The 22,782-nt window shown below is 33.4% G+C and overlaps 1 protein-coding gene across 3 annotated transcripts; it reads left to right on the top strand.

Annotated features, from left to right (window-relative positions):
* Window positions 1-1,100: 1,100 nt before the first annotated feature.
* MRE11 (DNA repair and meiosis protein (Mre11)) lies at window positions 1,101-22,389 on the top strand. Of its 3 annotated transcripts, none has more exons than XM_088218852.1 (22): window positions 1,101-1,238; window positions 1,733-2,657; window positions 3,870-4,027; window positions 4,307-4,397; window positions 5,847-5,966; window positions 6,049-6,117; window positions 6,223-6,314; window positions 6,790-6,892; window positions 7,090-7,197; window positions 7,276-7,338; window positions 7,409-7,480; window positions 7,622-7,699; window positions 8,170-8,232; window positions 8,311-8,371; window positions 11,861-11,943; window positions 12,215-12,328; window positions 12,534-12,611; window positions 12,955-13,026; window positions 13,162-13,415; window positions 13,844-13,964; window positions 14,386-14,580; window positions 21,992-22,389. In XM_088218852.1, the coding sequence occupies exons 2-22, from the start codon at window positions 2,580-2,582 to the stop codon at window positions 22,022-22,024; spliced, it is 2,106 nt and encodes a 701-aa protein (XP_088074978.1). In that variant the 5' UTR covers window positions 1,101-1,238; window positions 1,733-2,579; the 3' UTR covers window positions 22,025-22,389. The 3 variants fall into 3 exon arrangements, with proteins under 3 accessions (XP_088074978.1, XP_088074979.1, XP_088074977.1); XM_088218853.1 differs by having other exon boundaries at window positions 1,132-1,397; XM_088218851.1 differs by lacking the exon at window positions 1,101-1,238 and having other exon boundaries at window positions 1,718-1,775; window positions 2,522-2,657.
* The last annotated feature ends 393 nt before the right edge of the window (window positions 22,390-22,782 follow it).

Raw genomic sequence — 22,782 nt, 5'->3', positions numbered from 1 at the left:
TAAGGGATAAAGTTCTTGAGAAAAAGTTGGACGTTCGATATGTCCATTCCCAGGATCAAGTTGCAGATAGATTGACAAAGACACTAACATGATCAAAATTCTCTCTATGCCAAATCTGAAAGGGTATATTAGGAATCAGATAATTACTCAAGGGAATAGTTAGCAAAATATTCTCAGAAGGAGGACAATTCATCACTGTAGTAGAATGCAAAGAATATACACAACTAATAATTAGCAAACAGTTGTAATTAATTTATAATTAATTTAATTATGTATTAACTATATTTGCATACATGTGTAATACACATATTGATAATTGTTGTCTATATAATAAAATAAATCTCACCTTACAAAATATAAGTTGAGATTTTTGCACAACACAAATTCGTTAACATATTAAAAAGATTTTCTTAAACACACTTATTTATTATTAATGTTAAGGTATGGAAAAAAATACGATCATTATAAAAGAAAATAGTTATTGTTGTTCTTGTAAAATAATTTTATTTTCAAATAATATTTAAATTTAAAAAATAAAATAAAATAAAAACTCAATTATAATTTATGAAGTAAATTAGCAACTGAATATAAATATTGTAATAAATATCCAATTTAATTTCTGAATTATATGCAATGTTACATTTTAGTCATATTTTTTTTTCACCATAAATTAGTATTTGAATTTTTAAAGTTATTTCAAAACTTTGAATAGAAAAATTAGATTTAGACAGGCTTTGTCACTTATTTGGACAAAAAAAATGTTATTTAATTATTTTTGCGTTCCATAATACTTTTTAATCAACATTAAATTTTTGATTAAAATTAAAATCGAACATATTAAATTACAATTTGTATTTTAATTATTTGTCTAATCCAGATTTTATCCAAATTTTAACGTTATTATAATTTTTGAAACAATTTAAAAAATTCTGGAATTAATTTTTAATAAAAAATATTTAGTTATAAAATATAAAATTGCATATACTTTGTAAATTAACTAAGTATTTGTCTAAAATAAAAATATGGAGAAATAAAGAACCGCCTTGGCAAATTCATCAATATAAGAAAGATGAGGGGCACAATAGCAATTTTAAATGTTAATTTCCCCCAATTTCATCTTTCTCGCTCTTTGAAAGTAAGTCCGTCTCTCTGTCGGCCTTTTCCTGCATGGTTGCTTTTCCACCCAGCTCCTCCTCCTGGTTGTGAAGGCCATCATTTTCTTTACTTCAGAAAACCAGGTAATGCTTTCTATTTTTACGATTTTCTTTCGTTTACTATATCTGCCTGTTCGGCTGCCGAGAAAATTATGGGAAGACAACAAAACATTTTGAAATGGTGCGGCCTTTAGTATTTGATTGATACTGAAAAATTTGGAAGCTATCTCAACGGAAAATCAAGTGAGTTGACTAACAGTTTTAATACTTCGAAGTTATTTATAAAAATGGATATGACGCCTTTGGTTATTGCGCTTCTAAGCGCTGTTGTGCATTAAGTATATTTCGTTCTTATTATTTTCTTTTTGTGAATTTTAAAGTGTAGATAGCTACTGGAAGTTCTAGGCTTTCCTTTTTGTATGTTTCACATATATACATGTCTTCGTAAATATATGGAACATTTTCTAGAGTTTTATTGGTTAACGGACATGGTTATAAGATCACTTGCCATATAAGAACTGTCTTGTAAATTATCTTTGACAGCCTTAAATGGTGTTTTATAGTGACTCATATTTCAGGTCTAAATAGGGGCAAGTTTGTCAGGATGGAAGACTTGCCTAGGTAAGTTCTCTTAGCTCTTGTTATTGCTTTGTGGAAAAGCTTAGGTTATCAAACTGAAAGTGTGTTTGGTTTTCCTTTAGTATAAGTTCGAGTGCTTATACTTCACATCAGAAACTGAAAGCATAAAAATGCAAAAAGTGAGGTTACCAGTCTTTGGTTAAGGAATTATTACGACTTTGCTTTGTGGTTGACTCATTTATTTCAGATGAGACTCTGGCTTTTTGGTGACGGAAAATATATGATCCTTGTTCTTGTTTGAATCACCAGTTAACTTGTCAATTTCAATGTTCCAGTAGTTGTAGTATGATTTTCGGTTTGTATTGGATGATTGTAGTAGTCTTGTAGATTTGTGACTTTCAATGGAAGAGAAGTATGATAGAACCGTCGCATTTTTTCTGTGTTATTAGATTTAGTGGACTCTCTCTTTTGCATGACCTAGAAATTTTAAGATGAAATCTGAATCTTCAAAAGAATTTCATACATTTTATCACTTTGAACTGTTTTTAGTACTCATTAGTAGAGGAAGCCTTCCATTAACATTTTAGACAAGGTTTTCACAATTAGCTGATGTTGAGACCTAAGTTTCTTTGGCTCATGCTGCATTTCTTCATACAAATACTTTTTTATGTCTGATGTGAGCACTTTATACTTGTCATTCATATAACAAGGCCTAGGAGATATTATTTTTGTTGATCATTTGTAACTGATTATATTGAAAGCAATTTCCTAAGTAAAGAATACTTCAGTGAGGATATTAGCGATACACTCCGGATACTTGTTGCTACTGATTGCCATTTGGGCTACATGGAGAAGGATGAAGTTCGTCGACACGATTCATTTCAAGCATTTGATGAAATATGTTCTATAGCAGAGCAAAAGCAGGTGATTTTAAAATTCTCTGATTTCATATGATTACCTCTTTGCATGTAAGCATAATCCATTGTTTCTTTTGCTTTACATGTTTTATCATGTGCATTGCCTTTGAAATTACTTATAAGAATTGTTATACTGACCTTGAGAGAATTGTGCTTGTCACATGCTTCACCCTGATCTAAACTTCATATTATGTCTGGGGAAAATTGAAATATGGCTTTACTTAGGTTGAGTTCTTGCAAATGAACTTTGCAGGCTGAACCGTGCATTTTTGGCAAGTGTTTGTTTTATGTGTTTTCATGTTTCAAAATCCCATGGCGCCTCCTTTTGCATTAGTGGGGCTTGGAGGCTGTGGACTAGGTAATGTGATACTTCTGGTGTTTGTTGGTTTTTTTTTCTTCTTGAATATTTGACCTTTATTGTCTATTCTCTTCATGGAATTGAATAGAGAAAAAGGGAATAGGTTCTTGTGGAGGGCGGGTTCTCTTTGCGGGGCTATGGGTATTTTGCCTAGAGAGACACTATAGGATCTTTAAGGATCATCTTTCGCCGCCTTCAATTCTGTGGAACAGAATGACTTTTTTATCTCTCTTTGGTTAATACGGATGGCATTTTTTAAGGATTTGTTGTTTTCTGTCCTATGTAGAAACTGGCTGGCTGTTCTTTCTTGGGCCTAGTTGCCTCCCCTTTCTCTCTCTTTCTTGTTTCCTTTCTTATGTTTTGGTGACAACTAGCCCCCTATCATGTACTCTTTTTTATTTTTTTTTAAATTTCTATCTGGTATCACTTCTTTGTCCATTTGGAAAAAATGAATTCTTTAAGTTTTTTATTAACAAAAATTTCTTTCTTTAACTTTAAATTTAAGCTCATTCCTCTTAGCTCAATGGTAGAGTGCTCTGTAACACAGCTCTCTGTTCAGGGTTTGACCACAGAATTATGTGCCTTTTACATGTGGTAAAGAAAAGAAAAAAAAGAAAAACTTTAAATAAGCATGCTATCACATTTTGGGTGGGTCATGAACCACTTAATAGAATTGTAATATATACTTTGTACATGGGCGGTACCCCTTGGTGCCTTTGTGAATAACATTTATCGTCTGATATTTTGAAAAAAAAATAAGCATGCTTATCACGTGATAGTCAAGGAACCTATTTTGATTCAAGGAACTCACTGAATACTTGCACTCTAATTTACTGTAGGCTGATTAATGCCTTGTATTAGGTGGACTTCTTGCTTCTTGGTGGTGATCTTTTCCATGAGAATAAGCCCTCCAGGTCAACATTAGTGAAGACCATTGAGATTTTCCGTCGCCACTGTCTTAATGACAGACCAGTGCAGTTCCAAGTTGTCAGTGACCAGACAGTAAATTTTGCAAATATGTAATACATTTTTGCTTTGCATTTCAACTACTTATTTTCAGAAAGATGTTTAGACATTTAAATTCATGTTTTGTCCCCTTTTCTTTATTTTTATGTTAATTTGCAGAAAAAAGCATTTTCACCAAGTCCTTCCCTCCTTCTGACTGTGTTGCATTTGTACATCTGGGCATACAGGAAATGTGCACATATACATCTTGTGTTTTGACCATCTCCATCCATCCCCTACAAAGAAAGTTAAAAAAAAATCTTGTATCCTTAACTATTTGTCTCTTGTAACAGATTTGGCCACGTAAATTATGAAGATCCTCATTTCAATGTTGGTTTGCCTGTGTTCAGTATTCATGGAAACCATGATGATCCTGCTGGAGTGGTATCTAACTTAGAGTACTGTGCTTTATATATATATATATTCAGTCTCTTTTCTGTATTTCGAACATGCAATTTGATTGTTCAGTGATTGTTTCTTCCTTATGAATAAATGATATTTATTGTCCACGTTTTTGCTTCAACTTTAGCTCTAAACAAAGCCTACTTATTGTTCAAACCTCTGGTGTTGGTACCATCATGTGGTCTTAATCACTACATAGACCTTTTTGAGCATTCTAAGAGCCCTAATTTACTCCTAGGAAAAGGGAGACTTTTAGGCTTGGATTAGGTGGTGGGATGTCATACATTCAAGATGTCCGTTAAAATTTTTTGAAATAAAAAGTGTAAAATGTATTAAGTATAAGACACCAAGGTTGTCACCCCTGTACAAAATACTTACAAAATAGTTAAAGCATTGAAAACCTTCCCAAAATCATCCCATCCATATAAATCATGACCCAGAATAAGAGACCAAAAAGTATGCATCCACCTATCTTGAATTCTGTCCATGTCCCCTACACACCCAGAATAAGACGTCCGTTAAAATGAAATATTATTGATAAAAAAGAAAGATATAGGATTATTATTATTGTCTTATTTGAAACAACATTTTTCTTAAAATTTTCTTAAGCATTATGAATTGTTAAAGGGTACTAATTATCTTTTCTTTCCAACTTAGACAATTTTCTTCCTCCATTTTTATATTGACAAGTTCCTTTCCATCATTTTAACAGTGAAATTCAATGGCTTAGCAAACACTATCCTAGATGAAAATTATACTTCCTTTTCCAGTTTTGAACTGGATATACAATTGAATTTTTATAGAATTTTGCACTTTGTTTTGGTGTTAAGCTGGCAAATTAATAGCTATGGAACTGAAGCAATAGAATTTTGTAGAACAAATAGGGTTGATTTTTTCAATTAGTGATTTGGGGATAAAAAACCTAAAGATTACATCTAAGGTTTCTTAGACATTACATTTAGGAAATCTTAAGTATTACACTTAAGGGTTTGATTGCATCACACAACCAAAAAATTGAGAAATTCTCAAGATATTATTAAATAATGGAATAATGTAATAAGTGAAATTATAAAGTTATTTATAACAATTTCTAAGTACTCTTTCCTAAATAGAATTAAAATAAGAAATAATAAACTAGTGGAATTAGAAATGTTAAACCTAATATAAATAAGAAATATATTAATAAAAATAGAATCCAAAGTTACTAAAGCTATAGTGATACTCAATAATATACTCCTAAATAGTATAGTAGTTATACATTTAAAATAATTACAATTTTAAAATTATTTTAGGAAATCTAGTACTAGCCCATTCTACATCAATTTTCCTCGGCTTATTTTTTCGATGCAGTGATACACAGCTTAATCTCCATATTACTTCTAGGATCTTGTAACTACTGTACAATTTCATTCTTATCTTGTAACTTGACAGGACAACCTTTCTGCTGTGGATATCCTCTCAGCGTGCAATCTTGTGAATTACTTCGGGAAAATGGTTCTTGGTGGTTCTGGTGTTGGACAGATTACTCTCTATCCTATTCTTATCAGGAAGGTCTGTTGGTAGATTTTACTAACCAAAGATCTTGGAATGGCCATGTCTCCGTTGTATGATTGGAATTACTTAATATTTGCAGGGTTCAACAGCTGTAGCGCTCTATGGTCTAGGGAATATCAGGGATGAACGACTCAATAGAATGTTTCAAGTACTTTTTCCCCCTTAGCTGCAGCCTATATGAAGCATATGTTTTCCATCTTTCTGTTGCTTTTTGGTTGCTCGAATGACGTTCAATTTATGACTGATGTCTCAGACACCACATGCAGTACAGTGGATGCGGCCCGAAGCTCAAGATGGGTGTGAAGTTTCAGACTGGTTCAACATTCTGGTACTTCACCAGAACAGGTTCAGTGCGTGCACATGTGAAAGTTCATGTGCTTAAATAAGTGATTTTATTAAGTCATTAAGGTCTTCTTACCCCGCATTTTTATAAATGTTTAGTTGCAAATTAGTATATATGCTTGCTTCATGGTCCTTAAAATCAGCAATTACTTTTGAGTTACTGATGTGTGAGTTGTATACCACATTGCCTTTATGATATAACAGAACAAAGAAGCTAAGCCATTAAAGTCCCTTATTCCACATCAAAATGATGTTGGGTTATAAAGTAGTATAAAATGCTTGCTTCATGATCCTGAAAATCAGCAATTGCTTTGAAGTAGCGTATAAGCTATATGCTACTTTGCCTTTACGACCTAACCGAAAAAAAAGGGAAACCTGGAGTTGTGTTAAAAATTGCTGGACCATTCTACTTTTGCCTTGTATATACAATTTATATCTCAGTTATAACATACAATTTATTTTATTATGTGGTCTGCAGGGTGAAGACAAACCCAAAAAATGCAATAAATGAGCACTTTTTGCCGCGGTTCCTGGATTTTGTAGTATGGGGCCATGAACATGAATGCCTTATTGACCCTCAGGTGCAGCATAAACCTAATATTCTTCAAAAGTTTCTGATATAAGTACTTGCACAAAACATGCTTAGAAACATACATACACAGCAAATACACGAGTATACACATAGGAAGATAAATATATGTGAATACATGTTTCGACATATGCATCTTGCACATATTCTTAGTTCCTTATTGAATTGAAGATGATTTTGATTTAAAAGGAAGTATCGGGAATGGGATTTCACATTACACAGCCAGGTTCTTCAGTAGCAACATCATTGATTGATGGAGAATCAAAGCCAAAGCATGTGCTTCTTCTAGAGATTAAGGTTGTTTCTAGGAAAAAAGTGATCTTGTATGATAGTATTTTATTTTCAGGTGTTTAACATGAATGCATTATTGCTCAGGGAAATCAATATCGTCCAACAAAGATACCTTTGACTTCTGTGAGGCCTTTTGAATATGCAGAGGTAAACTACTCTCATTTATTTGTTTATTCATCAAGGAATTTTCTATGATTACTAAGCATCCGTGATGTAGGTTATTTTAAAGGATGAAGCTGACATTGATCCCCATGATCAAAACTCAATTCTTGAACATTTGGATAAAATGGTAAGCATTATCCCTTTGAACATGTGCAAAGAATTTTTGGACTGTTGAAGTTCTTAATGTCCTTTCAGTTCTTTTGCTATGGAATTCTTGGGGGCAGTAGGGCAATTCTTTATACAATGTTCTAACCATTTATTTCTTTAGGTCAGAAATCTTATAGAGAGATCCACCAAGAAGAATACTAACAGGTCAGAGCTCAAGCTCCCATTAGTGCGCATTAAGGTAATTTCAGGCCTTTATTGTTTTTCGGGACATAATTTCTGCATCTGTCACAAGTGATCCTACATGGGAAAGGGATAAAATTGAATGTTCTTTGTGTATCTGCTTAGCTGCATCGACTATCTAACTTTAGAAGCCAGTTCAACCTGCAGTGTTTCATGGCGTGCTATTGGAAGATGTGGAGACCTTGTTTTAGATTGTCCAGATTTAATGAAATTGTTTAAGAATTAATTTCTATTGCTTTTGGTAAGATGCATGTGTTGTTATTTTAATACACTCAGCTTTATGTAGAGCTACATTCTGATATAAATTTTAAGTCTATTGTTCAATGCCCAAGCTACATCTGTTTGGCTCCTTGATATATTTTATGTCTTGAACTAAATTACTTTTCCATACAACTATTCTTTTTACATCACAGATTGCTGGACTATCTTGATAACTTCTCATTTTTTGTTCTATGTTAAAATTTGCAGGTAGACTACTCTGGATTCATGACAATAAATCCTCAAAGATTTGGGCAGAAATATGTGGGAAAGGTGCCTTCTGTTAATTGCTCATTCTGGAATACAAATGATCCCATTCTTGTAAAGAGATGATCACTTTTAGTTTTCTAGGTTGCAAATCCCCAGGATATTCTTATATTCTCGAAGTCTTCTAGAAAGGGAAGGAATGAAGGTTTGTAAATTTTGCCTGCTGCCATGAACCTACTAAAATTTGACCATTCAGTTTAATGTGGATCTAATTTTTTTGTTTGATAGAAAAAGAAGCTTTATGGAGCATATAGGGTAAAAAAATACAAGAATGGAGAATAAGCAATTGTCCTTAGCGTCTCAAAGTATAGTAACCAAACAAATATAAACGACATTCAAAAACCAACAAACAAATATAGATGCAGATATCGGTATTTTTGGTCAAGTAGGTAGGAGGAGAACCAACGTCTAATAAAAATCAACATATTTTACACTAAACACAAACTCCCTGCTTCTCCTGATTAGGCTTTGTCTCTTTTTCTGCTGTAAAGTTCCTAAGGAGGGATCGTTTCTAATAGCCTCAGAAATGTAGTTGAGGCATAGTTATTGCAGCAAGGATTCCCCTCTCTTCAAGTACTGATAAAGGGCATATGCTAAATGATTGTTTTGCCTGCATGGTATTCTTATGGGAAATTGAAGTCCATCAAGTTAATCAATGTTGCTGTTGTGAGATGACAATTCTTTGTTCTAATAGGAATTTCAAGTTATAACGCTCCGTTCTTGCACTTTTGTACATGAGTTGCACCCTCTCAATGCTTTGTTAATATCTTTACACTTTTTATTTCAAAAATAAAAAAAATTAACGCTCCATTCTTGCCATAAAACGCCAACACTACGAATACGGCCGCAAATGCCTCACTGCCTGAGCAAGATTGTTGGGAGCTTGTGGTGCCATAATGCTAGTACTTAGCTGGAAAAAGGCTATAGGTTCCCCCCTTGTTGCAAGACTGTTTCAATGCCATAATTTCAGGTATCACATTTTGCAATGAAAAATTTTGAGAAGTTGGGTAAGGCAACCATTGAGGTTGAGATCATGGCTTTTTTTAGTTGTTCAAAGGTTGTGGATGCTTTCAGGGTCCATATCAATGCATTCTTGTGAAGCCTGGTAGTTAAGGGACCCCATAATTTGCAAATTTTCAGTAATAGCCAGTTAACTCTTGGAATTCCTGTAAGTCTTTAATAATCATTTGGCCATACTAACATAGTTCCAATTTTTGAAGTGTTGGTCGCCATCTTTTCCACTAAAATTGTGTGCTCGAGGTAAGAGAATTGTGTCTGGCCCAAAAAACCCTCAGTTTACTTGAGGAGTAGTGGGTGCCATTCTAATAACTTAAAAGATTGCCCTTAGGTGCCTTGAGAGTTCCACGCACGTCCGTCCTACTATAGATTACTATGTAGTCTAGAAATACTAGGATATGACACACAAATATGGTTGAAATACTGCATTCATCAATACCTAGATGGTCGAAGGTGCATTAGTAAGTTCGAGTAGTATTGCCAAAAATTCTTAATGACCATTGATGTGTGCGGAAGATTGTCTTACAATGTTGTTTGGATGCATTTGGATTTTATGATAGCTGGAAAGAAAGTCTAATTTAGAGGAGATGGCTCCATATTGTTCCTCAAGTAAGTCATTAATCCAACGAAATAGAAAATTTATTCTTAGTTTTTCTTTGGTTTGAGACTCGACATAATCGACACAAAGACCTCATTTTCCATCCGTTTTCTTTACTTACAATATTGGGAAAGAGAATGGTGAATGACCTGGATCTTTTAATTCGTTGTCCAAGACAGTAGGATTTAACCACCGTCAAATCAAAATTGCTTTTCCATGTAGTTTTATGGTCTTGGAGCATTGTAGAAGTTGTGGAAAAATAAACTGTTGTGTATTTTATTGAATACTAGAACTTTATATAATTGAGCAGTAACAACAAAAAGAAAACAATATTAGTTACGAAGATTATGAAGAGCGAGACATATTACCAATGTACTTTTTACCCAAATTAAACTATGATGTACGCTTCTTAACACTCCCCATTAACTGGTTAATAGATATTATCTATTCTTAGCTTGACAATTATCATTCGAACTACAAGATTACTAATCCTTTAGTTAAAATATCAGCAAGTTGTGAGGTGGCTGACATGTACGAAATACATATTAATCCACTATGTAACTTTTCTTGGTGAAGTGTTGTCTACTGATAAAGTGTTGCCTGCTTCAATGTGCTTAGTTATAAAATATTATATTGGATTGTGAGGTACTATTATTGACTTATTGTTGTAGTAGAGTCTCATAGGTTCATCTATCGAGTTTTTAGGTACCCTAAAATCATATTCAATAGTAGGAGCTCACGCACCCTTTGGGTCATAGACCTAGACTCTGATTCTACACTAGATTGAGCCACTACATTCTTTTTTTTTATTCTCCAAATTATTAGATTTTCTTCGAGAAGGGTACAACCAGAAGTGGATTTCTTATCAATTAGTGATCCTGCATAGTCCATATCAACGTATGCTTCAAGAATCAATCTATTATTTCTTTTAAACAAAATTCCCTTCACTAGAGTACTCCTCAAGTAATGGAGTATTCTGTAGGCTGCTTGTAGATGCATTTTTTGGAGTTTGTGCATAAACTGACTCACCATACTAACTGCATATGTAATATATGATGTTGTATGTGATACGTATATAAAATTTTCCACTAGTTTCTACTACATTTCCATGTCCACATTTAAATCTTCTTTTGCTAGTCCAGTTTATGATTGAGATCAATTAGTGTGCTAGTAGGTTTGTATGCTATTTTACCAGTTTTCTATAAAAGATCTATGACATTGCCGGGAGATGAATATTCCTAATTTTGAGTAAGCCACTTCTATGCTAAGGAAATATTTTAACTTCCCAAATTCCTTAATCTCGAACGCTTTTGCTACATATTGCTTGAGACCTATTTTTTCACGTTTATTTTTCCTTCTAACAATTATGTCATCTATATATACCAGGAAGGCTCTGACTCTCCTTGACTCCAAGTGCTTAATAAATAGAGACTCTACTTGTACCTCATAGATAGTATTACCTTTGCAGATTTTCCAAACAATACCTGAGAGGATTGTTTAAGCCCATATAATGTTTTTTTTTCAGTTTACACACTCTCTTCATTCCCTTAGTAAATATGGGGAAATCTACATGTAAATTTATTCTTCCAATTATCCATGAAAGAAGGAAATTCTTCACATCGAATTGCTACAATTACCAATTGAAGTTAGCAACTAATGATAATAGGACACCTACCATATTCATCTTTGCAACGAGTGCAAATGTCTCTTGTTAGTCAATTCCATAAGTCTGGATATACCTTTTAGCCACAATCTTGCCTTGTATAATTGTGTAGTTAGCTATAGCTGTTATGAGATAAACATTACTTCAACATTATAAATGGTAAAGGACTTTTTCTTTGTTTATTATGGTGATCAAACATCGTTCCTTCTCTGGGTTATTATAAATATTATCTGTATCCTTCTTTTCTACTATGGGCATTTGCTTATTACAACAAATTTGTTTTCTGTTACTTAACTTTTGAAGTTCATTTTTTGTCTTCTCATTTTATGTTCTTGTGGCTTCCTGTTCTATTGCAGCTAAAATAGATGATTCAGAACGCCTGCGCCCGGAAGAACTTAATCAACAAAATATAGAAGCTTTGGTTGCTGAAAATAACCTGGTACTTGGCCCTACCATTCCAGATCTTTTCTTTTTTACTTTTTGTGTAGCACTCAAGTTCCATACAGAGCTGAATCTAATGTATGTTGCTACATTCTAAATGGTCATAACTGTCTGAACTTTGCCCTGTAAAGCTATTGGATGTGTGACGTGGAACTACCACAATTATAGAAGCCTACATAGACTTTTGAGTTACTTTGGTAAAACTACTAATTGAGCAAGTTCTTCTATGGTTCTAATATTGGCAACTGATTCTCATGTCTTTTCTGTAGAAAATGGAAATCCTTCCGGTCAATGATTTGGATGTCGCATTGCACAATTTTGTCAACAAGGATGATAAACTGGCTTTTTATTCTTGTGTGCAGTACAACATTGAAGAAACTCGAGTGAGTATTTTTTTTTTCTTAATGAATTTCAGTATTGATATTTCTAAGAACCATAGGTTCGACTTGTATAAACTGTATCAATGTATTTATATGAGTTATCTAATAAGTAGAGTTATCTAGTTTTAAGGATAGTTAACATAATTTTAGTTGTTTGTCTTCTTGCGCATACTTAATCATTGCCTTGCTTTTTCTCCTGTTCGTGCAGAACAAAATCGCTAAGGATTCAGATCCTCTGAAATTAGAGGAGGAAGATTTTATACTTAAAGTTGGAGAGTGCTTGGAGGCAAGAAGCTAAAATCCAATACAATTGTTGTTTAGTATTAATTACACAAACTTAAGTCAATCTTTATAAGATGTAGCTTAGGCAGTCAGCTTGCAGTCTCCAAGGAACTAAGTTTTCATCGTAAGCTAAAAAAGTAATAGTTAGATACTTCAAGGAATTCCAGTAGGTTTGAGGAGCTTCCTCCAGCCCTGCTGTCTACGTGTGCATTTCAGATGCTTTTCATATCTGAAAAATTATTGCCTTAGTTCGGATGGGGGTTGAATAAGGTTCTATTCAATAAATGGCCATTTAAAGTTTACTTGCATCCCTAACAATGTGATGCAAATATGTTTGCTTGTTCCAGGAACGTGTCAAAGAAAGGTCCTTGCACCCTAAGGACACTACAGAATTCACCTCGCCTGGGCAGTCTTTGGGGGTAATTCTAGTTTCCCTTGTTTATTGTTTGGGTAGCTGGTAGACATTCTAGTTCTTGTTTTTTGTTTCTTTTTCCTAAGGTGAGTTGGGGAGGGAATTCCTGCTCTCTAAGCTTCAGTCAAAACTTTTTACGAAGAATGACAGGAGGAGAGATGCGGCAGGAATTGGAAATACAGTTTCCTTCAGTGATGATGAAGACACAACACAAATATCTGGTTTGAAGTTTCCTGCTAGACGTCGGAAAGGATCAGCAGCTTCTCAGTCATCTCATGATGCCTCAAATGTTGTTAAAACTAAGACTTCTACTAGAGGAAGGGGTCGGGGGAGAGGATCTATGAACTTGAAGCAGACAACTCTTCATGCAACACTAGGTTTTCATCAATCCCAGAGGTCATTCCTGGACCTGATTACTGATATTTTGAATGTTCTATCAGAAGTAAACAGCTTTTTGAGTCTTTGCAACATATTTAAGTATCTGCGAAGTTGCCGTCATATGTGAAATAACACAACTCTAAATATAAATGTAAGGTGGGGCAAGTGAAGATGGATAATAATTTATTAGAACTATAAATGCATTTGCACTTCTAATGTGTCTTATTATTCCAGGTCATTGCGATAGTTAAAGGGTGTAAATTTTTCCCTTCCCCCTCCAAACAAAAAAGAACTAGTTTTATGATTTTATTTTGATCATTGATAAACTAAACTGAAATTCCACCCACTAATTGCACGACCTCCATACTGGCTTGAGCTTCACCAAAGTTGCATAGAAAAACTTAGACTTTTGTGTCATTTGATGAGTTGGTAATTTGGTATTGTAGATCTGCATCAGCTGCAGCAACAACTGCTGTCCGAAGTATTGCAGATGAGGAGGATATGGTAGAATCTGCTTCAAGTGAAGAAGCAGAGCAATATGGAACCAACGATGTTGAAAACAGTTCGGTATGGACTTTCTCATTGTTGAGTCTGTTAACTATATAGATTTTAGGCAGTGGAGCAGTGCAGCTTGCAAAAAAAAAAAAGATGCTCATGCTGCTACCTTTCCAGACAAGAAAAATTATTATTAGATTCAATTTTTGGCAACTACAATCATGTGCATTCTTTGGCTTTTGTCCTGCCAAACTCCGACGGAAATTTTCTGGTAGATTAGACCATGGGTTTGTTAAAGCTTTTTGAAACATCAGTGCTGAATACAATTATCATGTTAAAACATTTAAGCTGATGGCTGGATATCTGCAATTCTTTCTGCAAGCTAAATAGTTTTGCTTTCTGCTAATATTCTCACAAAATTTGTTTTAACAGACCTTTTTCTGATATCTTCTGATGCTTACTTGTACTAAGTTGAGCTTGTGCATCTTTGAAGGAAGGAGATGAAAACCTGCAAAGTAGAGGACGCAAAAGAGCTGCTCCTAGGGGTAGAGGGAGGGGTTCTACATCCTCTAAGCGTGGAAGAAAATCAGATAACTCTTCAATTCATAGAAAGCTGATGAATAAAGATGATGAAGAAGAAGAAGAAGAAGAAGAAAGAGCGAGGAAACTGAAGAAATCTCAACCTCGGGTTAGTGACATTCCCTTATGTTATTTTCTAAAAAGAAGCATTTTGTTTCCAAAAAGTTTCAATAGGGTACTAGGTCACTTTACTGGATTCTTCTCCAGTGTTCTTCAAAAGTAAATAACATTTTCTTTTGGCTCTAAGGCAGAGTGACTTTAGGAGTTCTTGTTCTTGTGAGCATATGTTTGATCAAAAGCGCTAGTCTTGCTGTTATGGTTCTATGGTGTTAAAGAGAGTGCATATTATATAAATTAGGTTAAAGGGTATGAGGATAAAAAATATTTTATGTAATTAATTGTTTATTTTCTTTAATATTCTAGAAACCTTGTATATATAGGGTTTTGATATTAAATTAAATACATAATTAGCTGTTCTTAACATGGTATTAGACATTTAGATTAAAAAACTGGACATTTTTACAAAGTCTATTAGACTTTCATTGCCGAATCAAGAAAACTATAGAAGAGGCTAACCTTCATTGTCGGCCACCCCACTCCAGCTTTCGGCCACCACAAATCCGACCATCTCTAGCACAAGCCGGCCTTTGTAATAGGCCCTAACCCCCACCTGCACGATCAAAAGCAGCCAAAAGGCGCTGCTCAGTTGCCACCTGCTAGAATCGTACCTGCACAGCCTTTGTTCCGCTCAGCTGCGTGCCCAGCCTCCTCTGAAAAGCACAGACAGTTGCGCGTATGGCCAGCCATGGCTCCCTTGCGTTGGGCGCCTCTGCCTAACTGTTTGCATGCTTTTGCTCGAGTCCTCTGATGCACACAGACAGTTACGCACACAGCCTGCCGCCACTCCCTCGTACTGCGTGACTCTGCCCAAATGGTCAATGCGCCACTTCTGTCTTTCACATTAGCCGGCCTGCGGAAACCGTGATTTCTTTCTGTCCAGTTGGTAACAGCTTTCTTGTGACTTTTATATTTGGTCTTAATTGCCATACAACTCTTAAAGAATATTGGGGGTAACATTCCCAAAATATTGACATGGCTTTGGAATTCCATGACTATAGAAATCAGCAAGATTGTGATGTTTTTGCCTACAACAAAAAAAGTGCAGGATGCAATTGGCGAGACTTACACTAAATTCAAGAGTGCAACACAGATTTATGGCTTGATTGTCAAGGTGTGGTCCCCCAAGTAAGATAACAGACCAATAAATGAAAATTCTAATATGTTAAAGAACTGGTATCAGGAACTGGACCAGTACTGCAATCTTACTATGGATTGCAATGAAAATGCAACCTGCCTTAAGAAATTTATGGAAAAAGACCATATTTATTAGTTTTTGGCAGGACTAGATCCTAAATACAATCAAGATAGGATTCAAATCTTTGAAAAAGAGGAAATGTTTTTGTTGAATAAGGTAATTTCCATTATAACTGCAGAAGAGAGCAGGAGATGAGTCATGCTAGAACCCCGCTCTATTGATAGCTTAGTCCCGGTCTTATGAGACTGCAAACCTAGCCAATGGACCAAGGAACTGGGTCACTTTGAGAATTCAGAGCTAGAAGTGGATAATAAGGACAATATTTGGTATACCTTTTGCAAGAAGCTCAGACACATCAAAGAAAAAAGTTAGAATTTGTATGGCAAACAAATACCTCTAGTAAGGAATGAGGATACAGAACTATCCCATAGAAGAATCCCAAATAGATTCATATGGTCAACGAGCACAAGGAAGACAAATCTATTGATCTCACTACATTCCAAGTTAAAATTGAACGACTATAAAGTTGATTGGAGGATTGTGAGAAACCCACAGGTACAAGTGTAATAAAATAGTTTGGTGTATTTTTTTTTTCATAATAGTTGAATGCTCTAGATAAACCATTTGAAATTCATGGATTGTAGGCTCAAGAGCCACGGATCGTATGACTAATACTTTTGAATATTTTAATACATTTGATCCATCTACAAGTAATGAAAAAATTGTCACTATAAATGATTCTCTTATACCATCCTGGGTAAAGGCAATATTAAGTTTAGTTCTTACATAGTTCTAAAAAATGTTATATATGTTCGTGAACTTTGTACTAATTTTGTGTTAGTCACTAAGTTATCACATGATTTGAACTGTAAGTGACCTTCTCATTATGACTTTCCTAACCAAAACCTGAGAATGTGATTGGACATGCCGACGACAAAAATGGGCTCTACTACTTGGATGCACATGGGAGATCTTTTTTTGTTGTTACTACTGACTTTATACACAAGCTTTAGTTCTACAACATAAGACTTGGTTGCCCGTCCTTTTCCATTACTTGACCACATATCTTTTTCCATTTTAAAAGTTATGTTGCCCTTGTTATTTAATTGAATTATGAAAATTTACATTGCGATATAAGTGAATTTGTCAAACATAAGCGTATTACATTTTCTATTAGCAATAAAAGAAGTTTAATGTAATGTTAGTTCGTACTTATATTTGGGAATCAACTCACATACATAATATTTCTAAGACTCGTTAGTTTGTATCATTTATTGATAATTGCATTAGAGTAACTTAACTTTTCTTGCTCAAAGCCAAATCCGATGTTAGTAATACAATATCCAATTCGCAACATGTTAAAAGCTTTATTTGGAATCTTCATAAAACGATTTCATACTAACAACGCCAAAATTTTTTTTTAATAATACATTTTTATCATTCTTCCATCAAGAAAGGATTCTCCATAAATTATCTTGCGTTCACGCTTCACAAAAAAACGGAATAGCAGAACGCAAGAATAATCGCCTTTTAGCCACTGCTAGAGCCTTCATCTTCCAAAACTACGTTCTAAAATAGTATTGGGGTGAAGTAGTCCTTACAACCACCTATATCACTAATTGCTTATCCTTAAATGTTCTAGATTTCAAAAGCCCTCTATAAGCATTCTTCAAGTTTTACTTAGAAGTATCGCAAACGATCTAGTCTGTCGGATGTTTGGGTGTATCATGTTCGTTTGTATATTCATTTTCATGAAAGAGAAAAACTTGATCCTTGAGTTCTGAAATATGCGTTTGTGAGGTACTTCACGTTTAAAAAGAAGTACAAGTGTTACCATCCACTCAAACAAAAATTTTATTTATTCGTAGATTTCACATTTGTTGAATAAGAGTCATATTTTGCCAACCTTATATTCTGAGGAAGTTTATATTGAAAGATAAAGATATAGATTTCTTGATTGATTTTACCTTACCACCTTTGCCACATACTCCAACCCCAGAACCCACAAGAAAAATTTCCAACTTAAGAGATCTTATTAGAAAATTCATCTACTTAAGAGATCATAAATGACCTTAGGTTCACTGAGATGTATACAACGAAGAAGAATCTAAGTTCTAAGCCTAAACTGGTTTAATTATCTAACCTTGATTTTGAAAATGAGGTAAGCTCCGAAAATCTATGCATTTTGATAATGATATTCCTACTGCACTTCGTAAAGCTTTCTTTGTCCTATATCACAATTTTTGTCACTTACTAAGTGTATACACTCTTATAAAAATTTCCTTACAAATTTGAAATTTGAGTATGTTCCTAACATTGTATGTAAGACTTTATTCTGTGAAAAATGAAAAAATATTATAAGTACGAAAATACAGACGTTGGAGAAGGACTAGACATGAGAAGTGGTGGAACTGCCTAGAAAAAAAATCCTATTGAGTGCAAGTGGGTGTTCACAATTAAATATAAGGCAAATAGAACAACTGAAAGATATGAAGTAAGATTGGTGGTGGACTTATCTTGTGAAAAATGAAAAACATCATGAATATGGAAATGCAAACACTAAAAAAAGACTAGATAAGGGAAGTAGTGGACCTACCAAAAGGTAAAAGTCTGTGGGATGCAAGTGGGTGTTTACAATCAAATATAAGGCAGATGAGACAATTGAGAGATATAAAGTAACACCGGTAGCAAATGGTTATACACAGACTTGTCGGATAGACTATTAGGAAACGTTCGCACAAGTAGTCGAGATAAACGCAATGTGGATATTGTAACACTTCAGTGTCAAGATAAACATTCACACATAGCTACTCTTTTTCGTTGGAAATTGTAACATTTTGATGTCAAAAATGCCTTTATGCACGAAAAGTTTGAGGAAAAAATCTACCTAGAGATCCTACAAGACTAAATATCGTGTGTAAACTAAAGAAAACACTCTAGGGACTTAAGCAACCCCCAAGAGTATGATTTGATACACAGGGGAGTTACAAATCTCTTAGCATATGTTAATGACATTATTATAATAGGAGATGATGAGAAAGAACAATGGATGCTAAAATGATACATGACAAGAATTAGAGAGGAATAATAGAGTATTCGATGGATGTGTGAGAGATATTGGAAGAATTAGAGATAAATGATTTCACTCTTTTGGGTCTTTAATTCTGGGTCATGATGTGTATGAGTGGGATGATTTTGGGACGATTTTAAATATTCTAAATAATTTGTAAATAATTTTGTATAGGGGTGACACTCCTTTGGTGTCATATACGTAATGTACATATTTTTATTTTAAAAAAATACATGACAAGAGAATTCGAAATCAATGAACTACGTAAATTGAAATATTTTCTTAGACTTGAAGTCGCACGTTCAAAATTTAGGATCTTCATTTTTTAGTAGAAATATATTTATGACCTGTTAAAAGATATCGACAAACTGACATGTATCCCAATCATAAATTAGGAGTGACAGAAGAAGATACACCAATAAATAAGATGTATTAGAGATTAGTTAGAAGACTAATATACATATATTACACAAGATTAGAGATCACTTATGTAATAAGTATTATAAGTTGGTTCACACACATCCTTAAAGAAGTATTATAAGTCGGTTCAGACAAAGGAATTCGAAATGAAAAAGTTAAGTAAATTAAAGTATTTCCTTGTAATTGAAGTTGCCCATTCAAAATATGAGATCTTCATCTTTTTTAAAAAATATATTTATGACCTGTTAAAAGATATTGACAAATTAGTGTGTAAATCAATTCGTACTCTTATTGATCCCAATCATAAATTAAGAGTGACAAAAGAAGACATACCAATAAATTATAGATTAGTTCTGTGGCCGATATACATGTATCACATAGAACTAGACATCAGTTATGCAGTAAATATTATGGGTCGGTTCATCCACATCCTTAAAGAAGTGCACTCATAGGTAGCCTACAGAGTTGCTGCATTACCTAAAGGGATTACTTGGAAAATGAATCTTATTAAGAAAAAATGATAACTTACTTCTAACAACCTATAAAGGATGAAAATTATGCAGGATTAGTGGTAGACAAAAGTTATTGTACTTTCCTTGGGGATAAAATAAGTACCTGAAGTAGATAAAAGACAGAATTAGAATTCCGAGTAATGACCTAATAGTATGTGGATTACTATGGAAAAAAGATTTTGAAAGATCTGAGAATCAAATGGGAGAGTTCTATGCACCTATACTGTGGTAATAAGTAAGTTATAAGTGTTGCACGCAATTCAATATATGATAACCAGACAAAACATATTGATGTTGATAGACGCTTTATCAAAAAGAAACTTGATAATAACTTATTATGTACTTCATGCATGCTTACCAGTTCAAAGCTAGTAGATGTATTGAATAAATGATTGAGCAGTCCAACATTCTAGATTATCATTGGTAAGGTGATGGATAATGTCTAATTTCCAGCTTGAGGAGGAGTATTTAAAAATAATGTATTTAATGATTGGGAAGTAAATGAGTATGCTGAATTCTTAGCACTTTTGGAGACTCAAGAAATAAAAGCATGTGAGGACAAGGTGGTGTGGAAGCTGGAAAAGAACGGCAATTTTTCCGTGGGGTCGTATTACAGGTAGCCAGCTGGTGAAAATGAGAGGGCTTTACATAATTTCCTGGCTAAACAGATTTGGAGAGCAAGCGTGACTCCGAGAATTGTTTTTTTGCTTGGGAAGCCTGTAGAGAAAGTATATTCACTATTGATAAGCTTAGGAAAAAGGGTAAGATCATTGTTAATTGTTGTTATCTCTGTTTTGAGTGCGGAAGAGTCTTGTAATCACTTCTTTGGTGTCCTGGGACATACGGGCTTTGGAATATGATCTATGGACATACGTTAATTGGGTGATCTCCGGGACTATTTGTGGGGAATTATGAGCTTGGAAAGGGACATGTGTCAATGGAAAAGTTGCTAATTTGATTCATTTGACTATTTTTTGGGTTATTTGAAAAGAGAAGAATTTTAGAGCCTTTGAAGGCAAAACATTATACTTGTATAAATTAGGAGATATGTAGATTATTATCTCGGAACTAGTATGTTAGGTCATGATATTATTAGTGATAAGGATTTTGGAAATGTCATTGAAATTCTAACCACATTATAAGGTTGTACATGGGCGGTACCCTCTTTTTTGATACGTTGTTAATACATACCTTACACTTTTATCAAAAAAAAAAAAGTATTTAATGTAAATTGGATTAAAGAGTATACGGGTAACATACATTTATATAATTAATTAATTATTTTTTCTTAATTCTAGAAACCTGTATATATATTACTGTAATGTTAAGTGAAATATACCATCAATCGTTCTTCCCAGTATGAGTTAATTAATGTTAGAAAAAGGAATCATCTACGGTCTCTGAATGAATGTTATAGTGCATATATTCACCACGTTGAAGTAAGATATCAGTATAATTCCCTATCTTCAAATGGAAAGAAAAACTTACAAATTTTTGAATTCTAGTAATTTTTAGTAAAACCTGTAAACATCGATGGAAATCTTGTTACGTAAATTTTCTTTGTGTTTGATTCTGATATGAAACTGCAATAAGCCTTACTTTTTAACTCAAAAAAAAAAGAAGAAATGCAATGAGTCTTAAGTAGGAAGAGTCTTACCTTTTATATCTATGGGTACTTTTTATTCTTTATAGTTGCATCATTTAAACGTGAGTTTATGTTTATCTAATATAATCTTTCTAGAACTACGATTAATAATGATGAATGTATGAAAAAATTGGTTAGTTGATCTGCCTATCATCTTGTACGTTTGCCAAGAGGAAGTGATTTTAATTCATGGATTATTATAATCATTTTTTTATGTTCTTATGATTTTCAGATTTTTATTTCCCAAAAAAAAAATCATTTTCTTAAGAAATTGTAAATTTTGTAATAGAAAAATGAATTTCACAAATTTTTTTTGCTTTTCGACCTTTTTATATTTAGAACGCAAATGAAAATGAAAATTGTTCGGTCACCAAAAAAAATTTGCTCTTCTACTTTTTAAGTTTGGAATGTGAATTTAAATTTGGACTTATTAATGAATTCTTTACTTTGTTTTGTCTTTTTGAGACTTAATTTGTTCCAAAGATTAAGTCTTAATGCATTTTTTGCTGCTTGTTGAGGTAGATAGACTTGATTAAACTTACATCTCTTCTAATGTAGGTAACCAAGAGTTATGGTGCTTTAAGAAGATAAATTTCGACGGGATTGGTGCCTATTAGGGCAATCTTCTAGTCTCAGTTTTGGTCATATGCCGAGGAAATACTGTCATGAAGGCCAACTGGTCAGCAACTACCCAGCAAGAAAAGAGGCACAAGGTCTATCAGAAAAATAAAACAGTTGAAAAGTGTTTGTTTTACTAACGACAGTTACAATAAGTTAGTGATTGATGATGATAAACTGTAGTTTAATTGTCCTGTTGGGTAAATGGTCTCTGCTTGAGTGAATTTGGTATTATATCTAAAACGTGGGATTGGATTTGTTATATATAAAGTAGCTCCAGTGTTTGTATTATTGCCTACCCATTTAAAATTAAGGTCTGGCTCAGTCCTTTTTGCTCCCTTTCAAACCTTTTTGAATGTCATCATTTTAGTTATTGGATTACCAAGAATGTCTTCGTAATGTTTTTTGGACTAAATTACTAATATAGTTCTTAAATTATGAATTATATCATAATTGAGTTTTTTTTTTGGGTTATAATTTAATCTTTGAATTTGTTGTCAAAACGAAATTTTGTTGTTATTGCTAGTTTTCTTTTACCATTCTTCTAGTCTGTAAATAGTCATAATAGTAAGATAATTAATTTTATTGCTATCAAAACTATTTTTTTTTTTTGTAAAATTTTTATAATGTTATAAAAATTATAAATGAAAATGATTTTATAAATTTATAAATTAACTATAATAAAAAATTATAACTTTAGTGCTAATATAAAATGCCATTTAAATACTAAA

This window comes from Carica papaya, chromosome 4, assembly GCF_054855325.1.
Source record: "Carica papaya isolate Zhongbai chromosome 4, ASM5485532v1, whole genome shotgun sequence".
NCBI lineage: Eukaryota > Viridiplantae > Streptophyta > Magnoliopsida > Brassicales > Caricaceae > Carica > Carica papaya.
Note: the sequence above shows the minus strand (reverse complement) of the source record. Positions and strands in the feature narration are given on the sequence as shown.